We start from the raw sequence: 19,445 nt of genomic DNA, 5'->3' as shown, positions 1-19,445 counted from the left end.
GGAGTTCTTTTTGGGGAAGAGCTCGGAGGGTTGTAGGGAGACCTGGATAACCAGAGGATCGACACGCTCATTACAAAACAAGCCAAGTCCAACTTTCATCCTTCCTAGAAATGACTTCATGGGTGGGGGAGGGGTGGCAAAGAAAAGCCCTCTGAAAGGAGTGCCTCCGTTTAGCTCAAAACAGAAAAAGGCACCCCTGGCTGGTGTAGCTCAGTGGATTGAGCGCAGGCTGTGAACCAAAGTGTCGCAGGTTCGATTCCTAGTCAGGGCACATGCCTGGGTTGCAGGCCCCAGCTCCCAGCAACCGCACATTGATCTCTCTCTTTCTTTCTCTCTCTTTCCCTCCCTCCCTCCTTCTCTCCTTTCCCTCTCTAAAAATAAATAAATAAAATATTTTTAAAAAAACAAAACAAAACAAAAAACAGAAAAAGGCCTGTGCCTAGAACCACCCAACCTATGGCATAGGCCATCTGGACACCGGACTAAAATGGCCAATGTTTGGAGGGTCCAACGACTCCTTTTCTTAAACCACACTGATGGGAGTATTGGGTGTTCCCTTCAGGTATCCAGAAGTCATCAATTTGTGCCTGTTTGCTAGGAACCAAGCCGGACTGACGTCAAGCCTGTGCCTGTCACATGCCTTTCTAGCTGAAAGGAATAAAGAATTGTTTTAAATTTGAATCTGCTTTAGGGGCACAGTCTTCAGGCTCCGCAGGGGGCCGAGCCGCATAACCCCACAGCCCCCCGCGGCACTATGGGAGCAAGAGGCCAGAACTCAAGTGTTGTAGAAGGGCATGCAGAGAACCAGCGTGTAAAAATAGCTGCGACCTGATGGCTGGGAAGGAAGTTTATGTTTGATTTTAACATTCAGTATAAAAAAAAACCCAAAACAACAACATAAAAGCAATGTCTAACTTGTTTTATAAATGCGGTTTTTCCACAATGATTTTTGAAACACTGGTGAAGTGTATAGAGAGGAGGAATGCGACCTACAATATACGCCAAGGTTTGTCTAAAAATATTTCACACCTGTTCTCCGTTCTGTACACTGGTCATGTTTTATCAGTGAAGTAAAGCACTCACGGTGCCAGACGAAATGTGTTTTTCCTCCCAAGTCCTCAATGTTTTCCCTTCTCTAAAGCAAACCTTCTCTTCCCTTCTACCTGCACGAAAATAAAGCTAGCACCATCATCCGCGTGACATATCTCCCACCGCAGCTGCATTTTAACTACTCCTATTCCTGAGCCAGCTTTATTTAAATAGGAATCACCACCATTTCAATACTTTTCACAACAGCAGAGGCATTTTCAGCAAACATTTTTGGCTGCTCCCAAAAGGAGCATCGACTTGGACACGGGGTTTAAATAAATGTGATTGTCTGAAAAAGAATGCTGAAACACGGGTTTCCCTACCAGTGCCTCCAAACTAGAATTCCAAACTCAGCAATATTCCCGAAACGCAAATAGAATAGCTTTTAGGATACTGCTGTAGAATTTTTACTGAATTCCATTGGTGCAAATAATAGACTGGACAACAAAATGTTGACATGATACAGTTACAGTCATCATTAGCTTTTCTGAATTCACTGGGCAGCAAACATGGGCAGAGTTCTGGACTTCCTGCCTTCTGAATACTGTAAGCCCTGAAATAGGGTCCATTAATTCAGTGACAACTCTGCAGAGCAAGGTGGTGAGTTCCTGAAGAAGTACATTGGCATCACTGGACCCATTTGCAGACCAAGAGACTGAGCCATCTCAGTTGAATGACTTAACAGGCATAAGGAAGAAAGTAGACCCATAATTTCAAATAGCCTCTGGGCACAAGCTGCCTCCTGGTTAAAAGTTTTCTTCTAAGGTTTGCCCGATAGTGAGGTGATCTCAAAGCTCCACTCACAGATTATGTGTATAAAGTAAGTCTTCTAAAATATAAATCTTTTAAAAAAAAAGAAATACAAGATAAATCTTAAAACTCAAATATTGAGAAATGGTTAGTAGCAATTTATTATTTACAAGTCAAATACCATTAATGAGAAGATTTTTAGCCCAATCTAAACCTCCAAAAGCCCAACTAAGGGTTCATTAATATTTGGTCCAATTAAATGCTAACTAACCCAAAATCTAAATAGTAGGCATTTAATATAACTAGATTTAATCCATAAACTCCAGAAATTCTTCTGAACAATTTTTAAAATGGGTTTTTCTAGTTACTGTACAGTTTAAATGTGTTCAAAATTAATAGCAACTTTAAAGGGAATGTAAGTTCATCCCTGATGGCTTGTGCTTCTAAAATGTGAGTTTTTATTTTAAACTAAAATATACTGTGATTTCTTCAAGAAAGGCTTTCAGAACCAGTTTAAAATAAGAGGTCGTTTGATTTTCTTAATGTTTTAAAATAAAAGCAAGGAGACCATTTAGCACAACATCTATACATATAGAAATCATATATTACAAAGGTATGCCTTAATATAGCTTTTTAAAGTAACTTGAACCAGACTTCCAGCCAAGATGGAGGCACAGATAGACACATTGTGCCTCCTCGCACAACCAAAAGAAGGACAACAACAATTTAAAACCAAAAAACTGAACTGTATGGAAGTCCGACAATCAAGGAGTTAAAGAAGAAACATTCATCCAGACTGGTAGGAGATGGGCAGCTGGGCAGAGAGGACTTGTGGCAAGAGGACTGGGGCGGGCAAGGCAGCAGTGGGCTGACCAGGTGAGGCGGCGGATTGTGTACTGGGCGGTCCCACATTCCTGTGCAGATAAACTGGGAGGAACAACTGGGGAGCAGGACGGACTACACAACCCAAGGCCTCAGGTCTGGGAAATAAAGCCTCAAACCACTGATTGAAAACACCTGTGGGGGTTGAGGTGCTGGGAGAGACTCCCAGCCTCACAGGAGAGTTCGTTGGAGAGACCAACAGGGTCCCAGGACGTACACAAACCCACCCACCAGGGAATCAGCATCAGAAGGGCCCAGTTTGCTTGTAGGAAGCGGGGGAAGTGACTGAAATCCGGCAGAGAGCGGAGGAAGCGTCATTGTTCCCTCCCGGACCACTGCCCCACATATAGGGTCACAACCCAGCCACGTGGGTTGCCCCGCCCTGGTGAGTACCTAAGGCTCCACCCCTCATACTTAACAGGTGTGGAAAGACAAGAAAAACCCGGCCCAAACAAAAGAACAGATCAAAGCTCCAGAAAAATACAACTAAGCCACGAAGAGATAGCCAACTTATCAGATGCATAGTTCAAAGCACTGGTGATCAGGATGCTCACAGAATTGGTTGAATTTGGCTGCAAATTAGTTGAAAAATTGAAGGCAATGCTAAGTGAAATGAAGGAAAATGTACAGGGAACCAATAGTGATGGGAGGGAAACTGTGACTCAAATCAACAGTGTGGACCAGAAGGAAGAAAGAAACATCCAACCAGAAAAGAATGAAGAAACAAGAGTTCAAAAACATGAGGAGAGGCTTAGGAACCTCCAGGACATCTTTAAACGTTCCAACATCTGAATTATAGGGGTACCAGAAGGGGAAGAGGAAGAACAACAAGTGGAAAAGTTATTTGAACAAATAATAAAGAAGTTCCCAAATCTGGCAAAGGAAATAGACTTCCAGGAAGTCCAGGAAGCTCAGAGAGTCCCAAAGAAGTTGGACCCAAGGAGGAACACACCAAGGCACATCATAATTACATTAGCCAAGATTAAAATTAACAAGAGAATCCTAGAAGCAGCAAGTGAAAAGAAGACAGTTACCTACAAAGGAATTCCCATAAGACTGTCGGCTGATTTCTCAAAAGAGACCTTACAGGCAAGAAGGGGCTGGAAAGAAGTATTCCAAGTCATGAAAGGCAAGGACCTACATCCAAGATTGCTCTATCCAGCAAAGCTTTCATTTAGAATGGGAGGGCAGATAAAGTGCTTCTCAGATAAGGTCAAGTTAAGCCTTTAACTTAAGCCCTTATCAGCAAGCCCTTATTATATGAAATGTTAAAAGGACTTATCTAACAAAAAGATAAAAAAATGAACAGTAAAAGGACAGCAAACTCACAATTATTAACAACCACACCTAAAACAAAAACAAGAGCAAACTAAGCAAACAACTAGAACAGGAACAGAACCAAAGGAGATCACATGGAGGGTTATCAACAGGGGAGTGGGAGGGGGAGAGAGGGGGAAAAATTACAGAGAATAAGTAGCATAGATGGTAGGTAGAAAATAGACAGGGGGAGGTTAAGAATAGTATAGGAAATGTAGAAGCCAAAGAACTTATATGTACAACCCATGGACATGAACTAAAGGGGGGAATGTGGGTGGGAGGGGGTGTGCTGGGCAAAGGGGAGTGAAGGGGAGAAAATGGGACAACTATAACACAATCAATAAAATATACTTAAAAAAAGTAAAGTAACTTAAACCAGCCCTGGCTGGTGTAGCTCAGTGGATGGAGCATAGGCTGGGAACCAAAGGGTTGCCAGTTCGATTCCCAGTCAGAGCACATGCCCGGGTTGCCAGCCAGGTCCCCATTAGGGGGCGTGTGAGAGGCAACCACACATTGATGTTTCTCTCCCTCTCTTTTTCTTTCCCTTGCCCTCTAAAAATAAAATCTTAAAAAAAAGTCAAATGTTTATCATTTTACTTGGAAGTGACAGAGCCACTAAATTTATAGTCCGTAGTCTGAGGGAGTCATCCTGTGGTTATAAATGAGAGACGTAATTTATACAATTAAGAAAATCAACAAAATTAGAGCATTGTTAATGATCTGCAAAAAACTTCCAGACAGTCTGTGATTATAGCTGATGGCCTCACCAGAGATATAAAGTATCTCTCTCAAATTACCACGACTTCTGAGCATGGCTGGGCGCCTTCTGTTGGACTCTTCCCATTAACTGTCTGGTGAAGATTCTGCAAGTCATGTGGCTACTACAACAAAAATGATCTTATTGCACTGACTTCAAACCAGAACAGGAACTAATCTGAGAGAACAAAGCACTGAGTTGAAGAGCATAACTCTGGAGCCAGACTCTGTGAATCTGAGTTCCAAGTCTACCACTTACTGGCTAATCGATCGTGGGTGCGTCCAATCTGGGTCTCAGCTCTGCTTCTGCAAACTGGGTTAGGAAGGTGCATGGCACGTAGTAAGTGCTACAAGAGTATTTGGTAACTGTTTTAAATTAAAAAAAAAAACATAAAAAGGACTTCAACACAGGTGCTGTACTAAGTTTCCGAATGTATGTAAAGACATTGATCCTCGGTTCTTTAAACACGAGTATCTTCTTAACATAACACAAAAACTGAACAACTCAGATTTCAAGTGACCTCCTGGGCCAACTTGATTAAGCATTAACTGATTGGTGTACTAAGCAATATAAACGTGTTTTATTCAGTCATGGCACTTTTACATACTTGTCTCCTAATAAGGCTGTTTTCTCATCTGGTCTTGCACTAGGGTTGTGATCCTGCGCCTGACAAAAAGCATGCATTCTAGCCAAGGAAGGATATATGTTTGATGTGCCATGCTCATGCCGTTTTCTGTTTGTGTAGGGAAAGGTTATGGAGGAAGCTCTCCAGATAGCATTGTACTTCGTTAGCTTAAGTATGTCCAGATACTTTTTCCTATGTGTTAGTGATATTTTCAAATCACCTAAGTCCTGAAGATTTGCTAGATCAATGCTCTCAGTTAAAATGCCAGAACCTAAGACATCTATATGAGAATGAAATGAACACCAACACACATTAGAAAAACATCTTAAACTCAGGGCAACTTTAGTTTCACCTTCAAAAGCTAAGAAACATAGTAAATACTGTCAGTATCTTTAATGCGCATTTTGACTGAAGGCCTACATTTGCTATCTCATAGAGGTTAGAGGTATTTAAAGGGGATTTAACAATACATGAGATTTTATTTTTTAAAGATTTTATTTATCTTTAGAGAGAGGGGAAGGGAAGGAGAAAGAGTGGGACAGAAACATCAATATGTGGTTGCCTCTTGCACAGCCCCACTGGGGACCTGGTCTGCAACCCAGGCATGCTCCCTGACTGGGAGTCAAACCAGTGACCCTTTGGTTCACAGGCCAGCACTCAAACACTGAACCACACCAGTCAGGGCAATGCATGTGATTTTAGAAAAGATGGGCAGTAGAGGAATACTGTAAACCCTGAACTACTTCTTAGCATCATCTTCTTCACCCATTGATGAGCCGTGCAATCTACAAGGCAGCACTTTGGACACCAGGGTAAGGCCATTCCGAGGCTGCTACGGTATCCATAGTTGCAGAGGTCAAAGAGACAGGAAAGACCTATTAAGATGTAACTCATCAAACTCTCAACCAAGTCTCCACAAAGAGAATCAAGTGTGATGGCACGAGGGGGAGAAAAAGATTTGGGACTAAGATGTCGGCTTTTCTAAGCTGTGCTAGACAAAGTACCTTTAAAAAATTTTCCATTCCTAATGAGCAACAAGGAGAAGAAAACACAGCCCTTGTTCATTCTTTAAAAACAAAGCAAAAAAGTCCTCAAGGATAGCAAGCTCAAATCAAATCCTTTGTTTTCTTGAAACCAATCAAGATAAAATTTAGTTGGTTCAAGTGCCAGATGGACATATTGGGTTGGCCAAAAAGTCTGTTTTGTTTTTTCTGTAAAATAAAAGACACATTTTTCATTTTCACCAATAACTTTATTGATTTGGATATTTTGAGTATGTTGGCTATCTCCCACTATTGGCTTCTAGTGGGTAGAGGTCAGGGGTGCTGCTGAACATCTTCCAGTGCATAAGACAGCCCCACAGCAAAGAATTATCTGGCCAAAGTGTCGATAGTACCAAGAAACTTTGCAAGCCGCTTTTGACACATTCGATCCATCACTTTCTCCATACACAGCATGAATTTTTTTGTGTTCCAGTTGCATTCTTACCTTTCTTGAAATAATAAAGCATAATACACTGAAAATGTGTATTTTCTTCCATCTTCAACATTAAATGGCTGCATAAAAATTCACCAATTTTGATGTCTTTTTAAAAAAACAATGCTGATGTGACAGCTGTCACAATACAATCCAACAAAATTGTTTCAAATGAAGTCGAAGACAACTAGGCACTACTAGAGCCATTGCACAAAAAAAAAAAAAAAAGATTTTTTGGCCAGCCCAGTATGTACCAATATGAAATTTCCCTAATATTTTGGCAATACGTAATTCCTAAGATCTGATATTCTTACATAAAATTCTATTATTTAAAAGCTAAATATATATAGTGTTCCAGACTATTTCAAGTTCTAGTGCTTATCTACTGACCAACTGCCTTATTCTGATTTTCAGGGGGAAAAAATGTTAATTTCAGCCTTTCTTCATTTATAAAAAGGAGTTTTCTTCCCAGTTAAGCTTATGGTAACCTCAACCAAAAGTCTCTACCAGGAAACTGTGCTGAAAGCCATTATCCTGCTTGTTCTTTTATAGTTACTCAAACTTCGTGATCACAAAAGCACATAATTGATAGTGTGGGCCGACCAGATCTCTGCCCATCCTGCTCCCCATCCCAATACTTTCACAGCCTCCTTCTGTCTGCTGCAGGACAAAGGCCTTGCCAGGGAGCTGACAGAACAGCTTAGCTGTTATTGTCAGTGCTTGTTTCCTTAAAACTTTTTATTGCTCTACACTGCATGGGTAACAGACAAAAGGGTTTTGTAGACTGGTGTCCAAAAAACTCATTTGACCAAATTTATTTCACTAGTAACCCAGACAATGTTGGTTTCTTACTATAAAAGCACAGAAAACGTTATTTTCTTCCCATTCAAGACAATTGTGTCAACACTGCATCAACAGACAAACACTGAAATGACTCATCATTTAAGTAGTCTTTCCCAATTCATCAGTTTTAAAAAACTCCATCCTTAACAAGCCACTACAATTTGACACATTATGCATGGCTAACCTTTAACCCCCACCCTTCCCAAACCAGAAGGTTGGCTATCCAATTTGCAATAACAAAAATTTGCAAACTTTTTTTTGCAGGATAAATGCACACAAATGCTAACATTTAGCAACCTAGTCTTGAATAAATTTTGATCATAAATTCTCCAGCTACATACAATGACTAAACTTTAAGTAAAAGGATTAGTAAACAGACCTAAATCTTCTTTTTGAAGAGACATCAGCTGCTTTGTCCAAACAAGTCTTATGAGCTGTTCATCTCCCATACAGAAACAGAAAACTGATCCAATGGTCTGTCTCCACAGACATTTCAAAAAAGTCCTCTCTGATTACACGAGAGAATTTCATTTTATCACCTGACTCTCCTAGATGTCAGCATAACACCACTGTTTAAAACTTGCTATAAAATCAGGGTGACTAGCCTTCGCACACCATCCCTATCATGGGGAGAGGGATATGCACTGGAGAGAGTTGCTAAAAAATAAAGCTGTCCCAAGCACTGGTCGTCGGGCTATGGAGTTTCGATAGGACACCTTTTTAGGGAGCAAACCACTATCTGGGGCACTTGCTTTCCATTATTCCTTTGTGATCCAATCAGTCAGACCTTTCTGCGTCATCAGCACTGACAGCGTCACAACTCCAGACACAGATCTTTGGCAAAGCTTAAAAGACCACAAAAAGCTCTTTTAATTTTAAAGAATTTTAATACAAACTTAATATAAACTATTTCAGTCCCTCTTAACATGTAAGACACTGACTCAAAATACTTTTATACCATTTTTTCAAGTATTGCACAATATAGGTACAAAATTAATATTTACGATTACATCTTCCTCCATAATATATAGCAAAAATTTTAAACCTTTAACAGAAAATACATTTTTTGAAAAAGCAAATATTCGTACATTTTAATTCCACCACTAAAGGAATATCCTGTACACAATTTTTAGAATAGTTGATGTCTTTAAGATGGATACTTTACAATTTCAGTAAAAAAAATACAACATGAAGCTGCTGCTGTCACAGATCACTGTAGTAAAAAGATATAAATGCCATACCATGTCGTAGAAACAATATATATATCCTCTGATATTTTACAAACTTTGTACTAAATTAAATTATACAATTAGAAAAGACCAATAAACCCACTTATTAGTGCCAATTTTTTATAAAAAAAATCAGCCATGTCCTTGCTATATCTTAAATACTGTAAGAGGCCATATCTGAGAGTATACTTTAAAATATACAGTCAGTATAAAATAACTTTGTGCTTGGTTGGCAAATGAAAAATGATGCATGTTTTATTTCTGTAACCAAGCTTGAATGTATCCTTACTATAAGCTTAAAAAAAAAAAAAAATCTCAAGGAGGTGAAAAAAGTCCTCCTTGGGCCCGAGCATTTTAACTTGTACTTTTAACTTGTATGATAATTTTTTTTCTTTTTTTAGTTAGCCATAACGGGCTGGAATTGCTGGTTAGAATACTGCATGTTATTTAAACTAAAATTCAAGCCATCTACAAAAGACTTCTCGTTGAGGCCTCCATAGGCTGCAAACACATCAAAGGCATTACTGTACTGAAGAGGACTGAGGTTAAGGGGGCCGTCACCTGGGAACATTCCATTGGTACTACTACCTTGACCCTGCATGTTAGGAAAAATAAATTCCTTGGCATTAGGAGAAAGAGCAGAGGTTTTCTGCTGTTGCTGCGGCTGTGGTGGTGGCGGTGGCGGCTGGGATGGCTGCTGCTGTTGCTGCGGCGGCTGCTGCTGGCTACCCAGGCCGAGCCCATACAGAGAGTGCATTGAGGAAGAGATGGCTTTCTGCTTCAAGAGGTCATTCACATTCAGGCCAAGGTTGATAGGAGAAGTACGTGCAACCTTGTTGCTGCGGCCACTATTCTTCATTTTGGTAGAGCCAAACTTGGTGGCAGCAAAAGTGGCAGTGGTAAAGGTTAAAGGCTGAGTGGACCGGGGCATGAAAGTAGGGCTTACAGCAGCAGAGTGACCAAAGGGAGGCGATGGAGAGCTGGACACTGATGAGGCTGGGTCACTTATGGGCATAAAAACCTGGGCCTCGGGGTTAAAGCTGTTTTTGATCTCTTTATCCAACTCACATCCATTTTCATTATTATCATCCACATAAAGCACCTTCACTGGTCCCTTTTCACCAATCTGGTAGGAAACCTCAAAAGGGTCGATCCAAACGCTAAGATCCTGCGGCAGATTGCCGCGAACATCATCAATGTCCAAACCACTCTCTTTGGATGCTTGTTCAATCACGGGGTCCACTTTCTCCCCTACGTGTATACATCTAAACCCTGATCCTTTGTATGGCTTTTCAGGATACCAGTGCCCTTCATATTTCTTCTTAAGAAGTCTTTCAAGCTCTTCACCAAAAATGTTGACGCGTCTCCTGGGAAGCTTATTGTACAAATATGAAATGATAAAATTTAGTGCTACTTGGATTTCAAGCTGCATAGCTGCTATGCCACAAAATTAGATTTGTGTTTCAACTTCCCCACACACACACCAAAAAAAAAAAGTGTTCAGTTTGTGGCAGAGAAACAACTTTTCATTCAAAGTGCTGGTGGTATTTTTAGTAGATTATCCTTCACCTTGAGTGGTCTTGTACCTTCAAGAAAACAAAACAAAAGCAAACATATACAAATAAGAAATATGTTAAGTCCCACAGCCTGTTTTCACCCCCAGAATAGTTGCACTTTTTATAAAGTCTAACGGGCTACAAAATCTGAAAAATATAATCAGCAAAAAATAAAGGAATATATAAGTTATATAAGGAATATAGAAAGTTATTTATTAAAGTCCCAGGGAAAACAAAATTTACTGTTAAAACAATACTTTTAATCCTATAATTTTGTTTCTGAATAGAGTTCTAAGAATAGAAATATCTCCAGAATATGTAGTGTATTCCTTCTTTTTCTTCCTCAATTCCCACAAGAATGTCTACTGAAAACTAAACTCAGTATACCCATCCACCTACCTCCATTAACACAGTTAACGCCAGTTTTAGAAGTGGGTGGTATTTGTATTCATCACTTGAGAAGTGAATTCTGTATTTCATTTCATTTTGGATATATACTGTACTGCTTAAATCTCCTTTATTGTTAAATATTCAGACATTTGAGAAGTTAGAGTATTTTAATTTCCAAAGTACATTATCCCAAAATTAAAGGTACTAAATACTAAATTAATTGCCATTCTAGTGAATGATAATTACGAACCACATTATCCTATACAGTTGAGTCTTACATATATTAAAGGCACACAAGCTTCTTTGTGCTTTTTCTTTTCAATGGATATTTTTCTAAACATGGAAATACCTCTTCAGCAGCAAGTATAACAAAAGCAACAATTCATTTCAAAACTCTATTTATTAATCTGTTTAACGGGCAGGGTTTCTGAGTTTTATTCTGATTTTCAAAACCACCTCCCTCCCTCACCATAAGAGAACAGCCGGTGAGTCCTGTACGATAAGGTCGACCTTTAAACGTTTGCTGGATCAGCACTGGGTGGGGATAAGAAAAGATCAAGGGCAAACAGAAGATATTTGCAAAGGAAATCTATTTGTACACTGAAGTTGATTTAAAAGGACATTTAAAAATCAAGCTGGTAGCCAAACATCTGTTCCATTTTTCATAATCGTGGTGACAAAGGGAAAAAGACTCCCCGGCTGTCCCCAAACTACAAACACTTTCCATGCCAAAAGCCTGAGTGCCGGGGAAGGCAGCTGATTAAGCCAAATTGCTTGAAGGTGCAGGCTAGCAAAATACAGGCTGGGTGGAAGGTAGTTTTAAAGGAACGCCTTAAGACAGGAGTGTGAAGAATTACATAAACAGCCAGTTGGGTCTCATTAGATTTCTGCTCACAGCCCTCGGAACCCGAGCGCTACAGCAGCAGCAGAGGCAAGAGGAGGATGGGGAGGAGGAAGAGAGTACAAGTCTCGGAGGAGGAGGAAGGGTGGGGAGAGAAGGAGGGCGACGAGAAATGGAAAAGCAACCACTTGGGGCTGGGCGCCGGAGCAGGTCGCGGCGCCGGCCGCCCCGGGTCAGCTGCTCCCCTCCCCCCACCGTAACCGGACCCGCTGCTCCCCGCCCCAGGCTCCTGGTACCCAGCCAGCGCCCGGGGAGCACGGGTTCCTCGGCACCATTTCGGTCCCGGCAGCCACGGGTCCGCGGACCCCAGCGTTACCCTCGAGCTCGCTGCTCCTTCCGGGCACCCCAACCCCCGATTGCCGTCAGCTTGCCTCGGGCCGCCCTTCCCCGGTCACCCGGGTCGAGCCCAACGCGCCCGCCGGCCTTGCTTTCGGCTCCCCGGCGCGCTAGGGTCCCTTGAAGCCGCCTCCGGCCCGGCGTCTGGAGCCGCTCCCCTCTGCGCCGGGAGCCAAGACGCCGCCGTCGCCGAGCCCCCAGAGGGCCCGGTGCACGATGCCACTGCAGCCCCTCCTCCTCCTGACCCCGCCCGCCGCCCCCAGATACTTACGGGCTACTTCGAGGCTGCTTCCACCACAGACCTAGCCGCTGGGCGGGGGAGAAGGGGCGTCAGGGCGGGGGCACGGCAGGCTCGACAGCGGCGAGCTGGTTGAGTGCACAAAGATGTGGCCGGGCGGAGAGCTCGGAGCACTGTGGCCTCGGTGCTGGCCTCAGGAGGTCACCCCTCTGACTCCGGGTGGCGAGGACGGGGTAAAGCGATCGCGCTCACTTCTCAACACAGCCCGGTGCCCGGCCCAGCAGCCCCGGAGTGCACCCACACTGCGCCGGGCCAGAGCTTCGCTCTTTCTGCCGCGGCGCGCGCCCCGCCTCTCATTTTATATCCTCTTCCCCGCCCCCCTCCCCATCCTCTCCCGTAGAGGTGCGCGCGCGCCCTTACGCGTCACAGCTCTGGGCGGTGTAACCAATCCTCGCCTTCTCACCCTTTCGTCGGGCCCTCGCAGGCTGGCCCCGCCCCTTCCCGGCCCCCCAACGCCATTGGCCAAGTCCCTCCAGCCGGGTTCTGACAGTCAGCGTAGGACCAGAGTGAGTAAGGCCACACCCCTCAGGTTCCAGAGTGACCAATGACAAGACGATCTTGTATCTCTGTGGGCGGGATTAACAAAAAAGTTGGAAAGGGATTGGGGAAGAGACATGCCAGTGGGGGTGACAGGTGGGGTGGGGCAGCTGACACTCGGTTTAGGGGGAGAGCGAAGGGGAGAAGGGGGAGGGGAGAGAAGCAGGTGGCGGAGCGGCGGGGGAGAACTGGGAGGAGAGTCCAAGGCCCCAAGAGGGAGGGGAGAGTTTACAGAAAGTGCTCTACCCGAGTGGGACTGTGGCCGGGGAAAATCCCAGTCATGGACAAGCTAGCAAGTCGGCCTCCAGTGCACCCAGGAGAGCTTAGAGAAAGAAGGGCGAACTGTGACAGGGACTCGTGCACACGATTAATTGAATATTAATCACCTCAGGGGCCTAAGCCAACTGCCATCCAGACAGTGACAACTACAGAACCCAAAGCTGCCGTGTCAGGCTGGGGGTGGGGAAGGGAGACCAGCAGGCCACACCTCCTGCCCAGGTGACAGTTTAACTGCCTCTGCACCCTACATCAGACCTCCCAGTGCGACCCAGCGGCAACTGGGACGTAGGAGTGGTGTGAGACTGTAAGAAGAATCGCATTTTATTCCAAATGTCCCAATCCAGGTCTCCGTGCCAGATTGCGAACGTATCTAAGTATATGTATATGCATCTATTTCAAATGCCTACTTCAACACAAACACACTTAATAGACACGGTGCCTTCCTTTAATGTGCGTTTCAAATTATTTTCGGTTGAAATATGTCTGGGTAAATAGGGAGCGAAGAGAGAGAGAGAGAGTCAAGGGGGGAGGGTGAGCGCCTTTTTTTCACAACCTGCAGCAGAGAAATACACGAAGTTGACGTTGGGAGTGGAACCGAGAGTCCCTCTGGGCTAAAAATATTACAGGTAGCAACCACGCCTGATTGGCCACGCGTCTCCCTTAGCAACCAGACTATTGGCTGCCTGGTGTCCTGGAGACCGACGTCAAACTCGCGCATCAAAAAAAAGAGAGAAAGTCTAAGGGGAGGGAAGGGTGAGAGGAGGAGAGAAGGAGCAATGAATGAAACGCCCAAAGCCTAGCCTTCCCCTCTCCCCTCTCCTCTGCGCTCAAAGACGGATTCCAGGAAAAACACTGTTGGGGAACCGCCTTTCCCTCAAACTGTGGGGCCTGCATTCTCAACCTTCCTTTAGGAAGTTAAACTGAAACTCAGCGAGGAGTGGGGTGTCGGTGGAGCTGGCTGTGTAGACCGGCTGGAATAGAAACCCTCTTTACGTGTTAGGCCTCGAGTCTTTGCGCTTCGTGCACGCAAAATCTGGACGTGGCCTTTTTCTCCGCCCTGACTCTCGTGCCCTTCTGGCATCTCTCCTCCCCTTTTAGAAGGAACCGAAATGCAAATGAATATTTCTGAAGTCTCCATGTGTGTGAGCGGGGGAGGGAAGATGGGTGTGTGGAATGAGATGAGGGTGGGAGCGGTCAGGTGACCGATTTAATGTTTGTTGTACAGATTCCTAAAACTCAGGCAGCGTTTTATAAGGACACAGGATTTTAACTGGATGACTCTTTACATTCTGATTTTTTAGTGTTTGGACTTGTTTTTAGTTGTAAACTAGGAAGGTGGGATTTGATTGTGAGCGTATGGAAGCATTTTTAAATTAAAACGTCCCTTCCTCTGCATCAAAGAATTTTATAATATTGCCCTGGCCGGCGAAGCTCACCCTGGCTGGCGTAGCTCAGTGGATTGAGCGCGGGCTGTGAATCAAAGTGTCGCAGGTTCTATTCCCAGTCAGGGCACATGCCTGGGTTGCAGGCCACCGTCCCCAGCAACCGCACATTAATGTTTCTCTCTCTCTCTCTCTCTCTCTCTCTCTCTCTCTTTCTCCCTCCCTTCCCTCTCTAAAAAATAAGTGAATAAAAAAAAGAATTTTATAATATATTAGTTGTTCATTGTTTTCTTATTTGGCCCATTTATATTTTCTGATGTTATCTATAATGAACATTAATTCCATTTGGGATAAAAACTGAAGTACTTTTAATGTTATAATCAGTTGAACATAGAAATTGCAAGAAACTAGGTAGGGCATTTTGGGAACAGCTTACCAAGAGAAACACTTGATTTTTCATGTGCTCCAGAGCATCATTTCTCTTACCATTAAGCAAATATTTCTGTACCAAACATCCAGAATTCCAGGACCGTGTGTTGGGCCATGTGTCTTACTTTGTAATTTGGAAAATATATCACTATAATTAGAGGAGCATATTAGGCTCTGCTGAGATGAAAATGTCTAACTGAAGATAGGTGAATTGCAATTTTGTCAAAGTTATCTATAATTTTCAAGACTTCTCTAAAGAGAAGGCAAAAATTCTCTTTTCTGAATGCCCCCTGGGATCTATAATCCCAGGTTTAACAGTTAAGGGCAGCCATCTGATGGGTACTGATTAAATATGAATGGCAGTCATCAGAATTTTTAAATCAGAAATTCAGAAGTCAGAAATGTATGAGTTGTTGCTGCTCAGCCCCAGGATATGAGAGAGTTTCAAACCAAAGAAAATATAAATGCACACGCCGAGACCCCACGGTCTACCGGAGAAAGTACTCAAGAGCAGGTGACATCTGAATGTCACTTGTTTTCTATCACTTTCAGTTCTCTCATCTATAAAAAGTGTTGGAATAAATCATCTCTTTCAATGAAGAAATCCACATGAGTTTTACATGGTAAGTAGGTAATATAGTTCTTTTTCAAACAGAGATTACAAATAAAAGGGAAACCGGATGCATAGCCTTCTAACATTGCCCATCACAAGTATAAAATTCCCTTTATCCAAGTTTTGCAGTTTAAAGGACTCCCCCCACCCCACATATGGCTTATTACTATTTAACATTTACTTTGGAATGGTGTGGGGCTGCTAAATGGTTATTTAGATTTTTAGAGAAAAAAAATTTGATATCATCCCCCAGGTGGTATCATAATCAACAGATATCTCTCTCTCTGGGCAAGTGGTAGTCTCTGGAAACCTCAGCCCGTGCCTCTCACACCCTTGCACTCCACCCAATTCCTAGAGCAGCGTCTTACACGGAAGGTAATGATTGTTTGGTAAAGGAATAAATCCCTGTATCATTGGAAATTACAGTTCCTTAAATTGCCCCGAATGCTTACTTCATTCACATATACCAGCACACCCCACCTTGATTTCTGAGAGATAAGTCCTAAACTTGCTAATTCTCATTCTGTCTTCCTTATAAACTGAAGCAGGCTTACAGGAAGAATCACCATCCCATAATGTGGACTTACTAATGCTCATTTCTTTTCGAGGGAATCAACCTTTTACCTTTATCTGAAAATTAGGCAACATCTAAATATAATGCTGTTCTCGTCACTCTTGTTATCGATTTCTTGTAGACATGAACCCTAGCATGCGCATTTTAAACACTGTTCATAAGGAACACTTGCAAACTAATCACTGAGTTATCAAAATCCAAGTAAACCAATTCTTTCCTAAACATTTCTCAAAGGAAGGCACACACTTATGGCTGAGCAAACCTCAGTGTGGTTTCCTGTGGCTTCTCCTACGGGTTAGTAAAGGACGGCCATATAGTCTCCAGAAGAAACAGGAACACAGACTTTGCAATTAAAAGGTAACTAAATATAGTCAACAAACCCATTTATCTTTGGGACAGGCAACTGGACTTGGTCTGATAGAAAACCTGGTTATAACTTGGTCAATCCCTATTATCCTGATGAACAAAAATCCAAACCAAATCTTGAAATTTCTTTTCATTAGCCAAGGATGAGGATTTTGATCTCAGCTGGAGATTCCAGTTGCAGATTCTAGGAGTGATAGAGTTCACAATATCCTAAGTCCAAAGAATATTAAAGTCTCTGCAAGTGGTGTTATTAGAGTACTTTAAATACGTGAGTTCTAGTTTCCATCTATTGCGCACTGTGCTAAGGAAAATGGAAAGGGTTCTGTTGTAATGATACATAAATTTAAAGCATAGAGTGCAGATCTTATTATGCAGTTCTTCTGGCTAAAATAGAATTGTATATAAAATTTCTCCTTTGTAAAAAATAGACACATGGTCCTGCAATTCTGAACATTTTATTTATATATATATATATATATATATATATATATATATGAAGATTATATATATGGAGATAGATATATAGAGAGAATACATATAGGTAGATACACAGATACAGATATAAAGATACGGATATATGCCGATTGTAGCAGACACTGTTGCTAGCCTGCCTGTTTCCCATGCCCCGTTTCCTTCCCCTTGTCTTCATGACTGAAGAGCCTATAAAAGCTAAATCATATTTCCCAGTTTTCATTGCAGTAGGGGTGGCGTTGTGACACTATTCTGCCAACAAGACATAAACAGAAGTCAGATCCGGTGGTTTCTGAGAAAGCTTTGCTTTCCATATCAGATGAGTTTGTTCCAGGTGCTGTAAGCTGTACAACAAACTATCCAAAACTTAGTGGCATAAAACACCCACAGGGGGATGGGTGGCTTGTCTCTGCTCCACAGTGTCTAGAGCTAGAGCTGGGAAGACTCAAACACTGAAGAATCCTCTGGAGCAGATTTGTCTGGTAGAAAGTTCTGCAGTGATGAACACATGCTGTCTCTGTGCTGTCCAGTATGAGAGCCACTAGCCACATGTGGCTATGAGCACTTGACGTGTGGCCGGTGTGACTGTGGAACTGAAGTGTTTATTTTATCAAGTTTTGATTAAACGCAAATTTAAATAACTCTATGTGGCCAGCAGCTCCTGAATTGGGCAGCAGGGATCCAGAGGCCTCTTCACTGACCTGTCTGGCACCTGAGCTGGGATGACCCAAAGGCTGGGCTCAGTTGGCACTGTCAGCTGGGACATCTACACGTGGCCTCTGGACTCTCCCTGTGGCCTGGGCTTCTGGAGGCTCAGCAGCTGATTCTGAGAGGAGGCATCCCAAGAGGTGTTTCTGGAGAGTGAACATTCTAAGAGAACCCTGGATAAGCAGCCGCCAAATTCTACTGGCCGGACTAATCATAAAACTGCCTAGATTTAAGAGGAAAGCACATAGACCCCCTCCCCACCCCTACCTCTCAAGGGAGCAATGTCGAAGAATTTGGGATCATTTCTTTAAATCACCACTGAAACACCTCTTCTACCTCTTTCCTGCCTTAACATGGATCTTAGGGTGGCAGTGGCCGCAGCAGCCTTCCTTACAACCATAAGAAAAGGCAAGGAAATCACAGAGATGAGGGCTCTAACCCAAGGTAGTAACTGTCCAGGTCTAGTCTTTTTAAACCACATTAAGTACTGCGTGACTTACAGCTGAATGCATTCGCAACAGAAACACAATGTACATCTTTTAAGGAAACCCGAACTTGATTCTTAAGAAAGCAAAATACATTATTTTTCTGATCTCAAATATCATTCTTATTCATTATAAAACCTGGAACTGCTCATTGTAGAAAATTTGGAAAACAGACATAAAGAAGGAACTAGCAGTGACCTTTAGTCTCACCGTGCAGGGATAACCGTTGTCAGCAACTGCTCCCATTTCTTCCTGAGGGAGTTTCTAGGAGATGTGCAGTTCTGTGCCCTGCAGTTCATTTAGCATCACGTTATTTTCATTTTCACTCGACACTAAGCATGATCATAATCGTCATGTTTAATGACTGCGCTCTGTGACTTAGAATAATTTCTTAAATCATTGCTTGGAATGTAGGTGGTTGAGAATTTTTCTGCATTAAAAACAATAGTATTTAACAAACATTTTCATTTGTGTCTTTAACTCTATCTGCACTGAAGTTACCCGGTCAAAAGAAGGGTTTTTGTTTTTGTTTAAAGCTCTTAATACGTACTGATGGTCCACTCTCCAGGAAGACTGCGCTACTGTATAGTCCCAGAGCGTAACCCTGACCGCCTCGCTGCCGCCCAACCACATGCTGTCCGTCCACTGAGATATTTGTTCTATTCTTGGCTAATTTGATAAGTAAAATGGCATCTTTTGTTGTTTTAACTTGCATTTCTTTGATTATACGTAGAATGAGCATGTTTTCGCATATTTATCAGCTCTTACTCTGTCAATGAATTTTCTATCCGCACCTTTCTCCACATCCCTACCAGAGGTCTCTGTGTTTCTCTCTTTAATTCATGTGAGTATCTTACAGATTGTGAGCCAGATGCGGCCGAACATGACTCTCATCTGAACTTCCACTCTAGAATGTGTTCAACTGTTTTAAACAGGTGGTTCTGATGCCTAGAACCTTGATTTTCAATGTATTTAACTTTTAACGTTCAGCCTGACTAAAAGTTATCAACCCATGCTTTCTGGTAATCGCTGGCCACATGTGGATATTCAAATTTACATTTAATTAATACTCAATAAAATAAAAATAGGCTAAACAAATAGTTGTAATGATCTCCATTCAGGCCTCTTTCTCCTTGATCTTTCTGCCACATT

General features: G+C 42.6%; 1 protein-coding gene across 1 annotated transcript; it reads right to left on the bottom strand.

Annotated features, from left to right (window-relative positions):
• Positions 1–8,606: 8,606 nt before the first annotated feature.
• TOB1 (transducer of ERBB2, 1) lies at positions 8,607–12,742 on the bottom strand. Its single transcript, XM_045837382.1, has 2 exons — positions 12,423–12,742; positions 8,607–10,554 (listed from the first exon to the last, which is right to left on the bottom strand). Exon 2 carries the CDS (start codon positions 10,398–10,400, stop codon positions 9,366–9,368), a length of 1,035 nt encoding a protein of 344 aa, XP_045693338.1. The 5' UTR covers positions 10,401–10,554; positions 12,423–12,742; the 3' UTR covers positions 8,607–9,365.
• Between the last annotated feature and the right edge of the window lie 6,703 nt (positions 12,743–19,445).

This window comes from Phyllostomus hastatus, unplaced genomic scaffold, assembly GCF_019186645.2.
Source record: "Phyllostomus hastatus isolate PE091 unplaced genomic scaffold, TTU_PhHast_1.1 phas_contig_210, whole genome shotgun sequence".
NCBI lineage: Eukaryota > Metazoa > Chordata > Mammalia > Chiroptera > Phyllostomidae > Phyllostomus > Phyllostomus hastatus.
The sequence above is the reverse complement of the archived record's forward strand: the minus strand, read 5'-3'. Positions and strand labels throughout refer to the sequence as shown.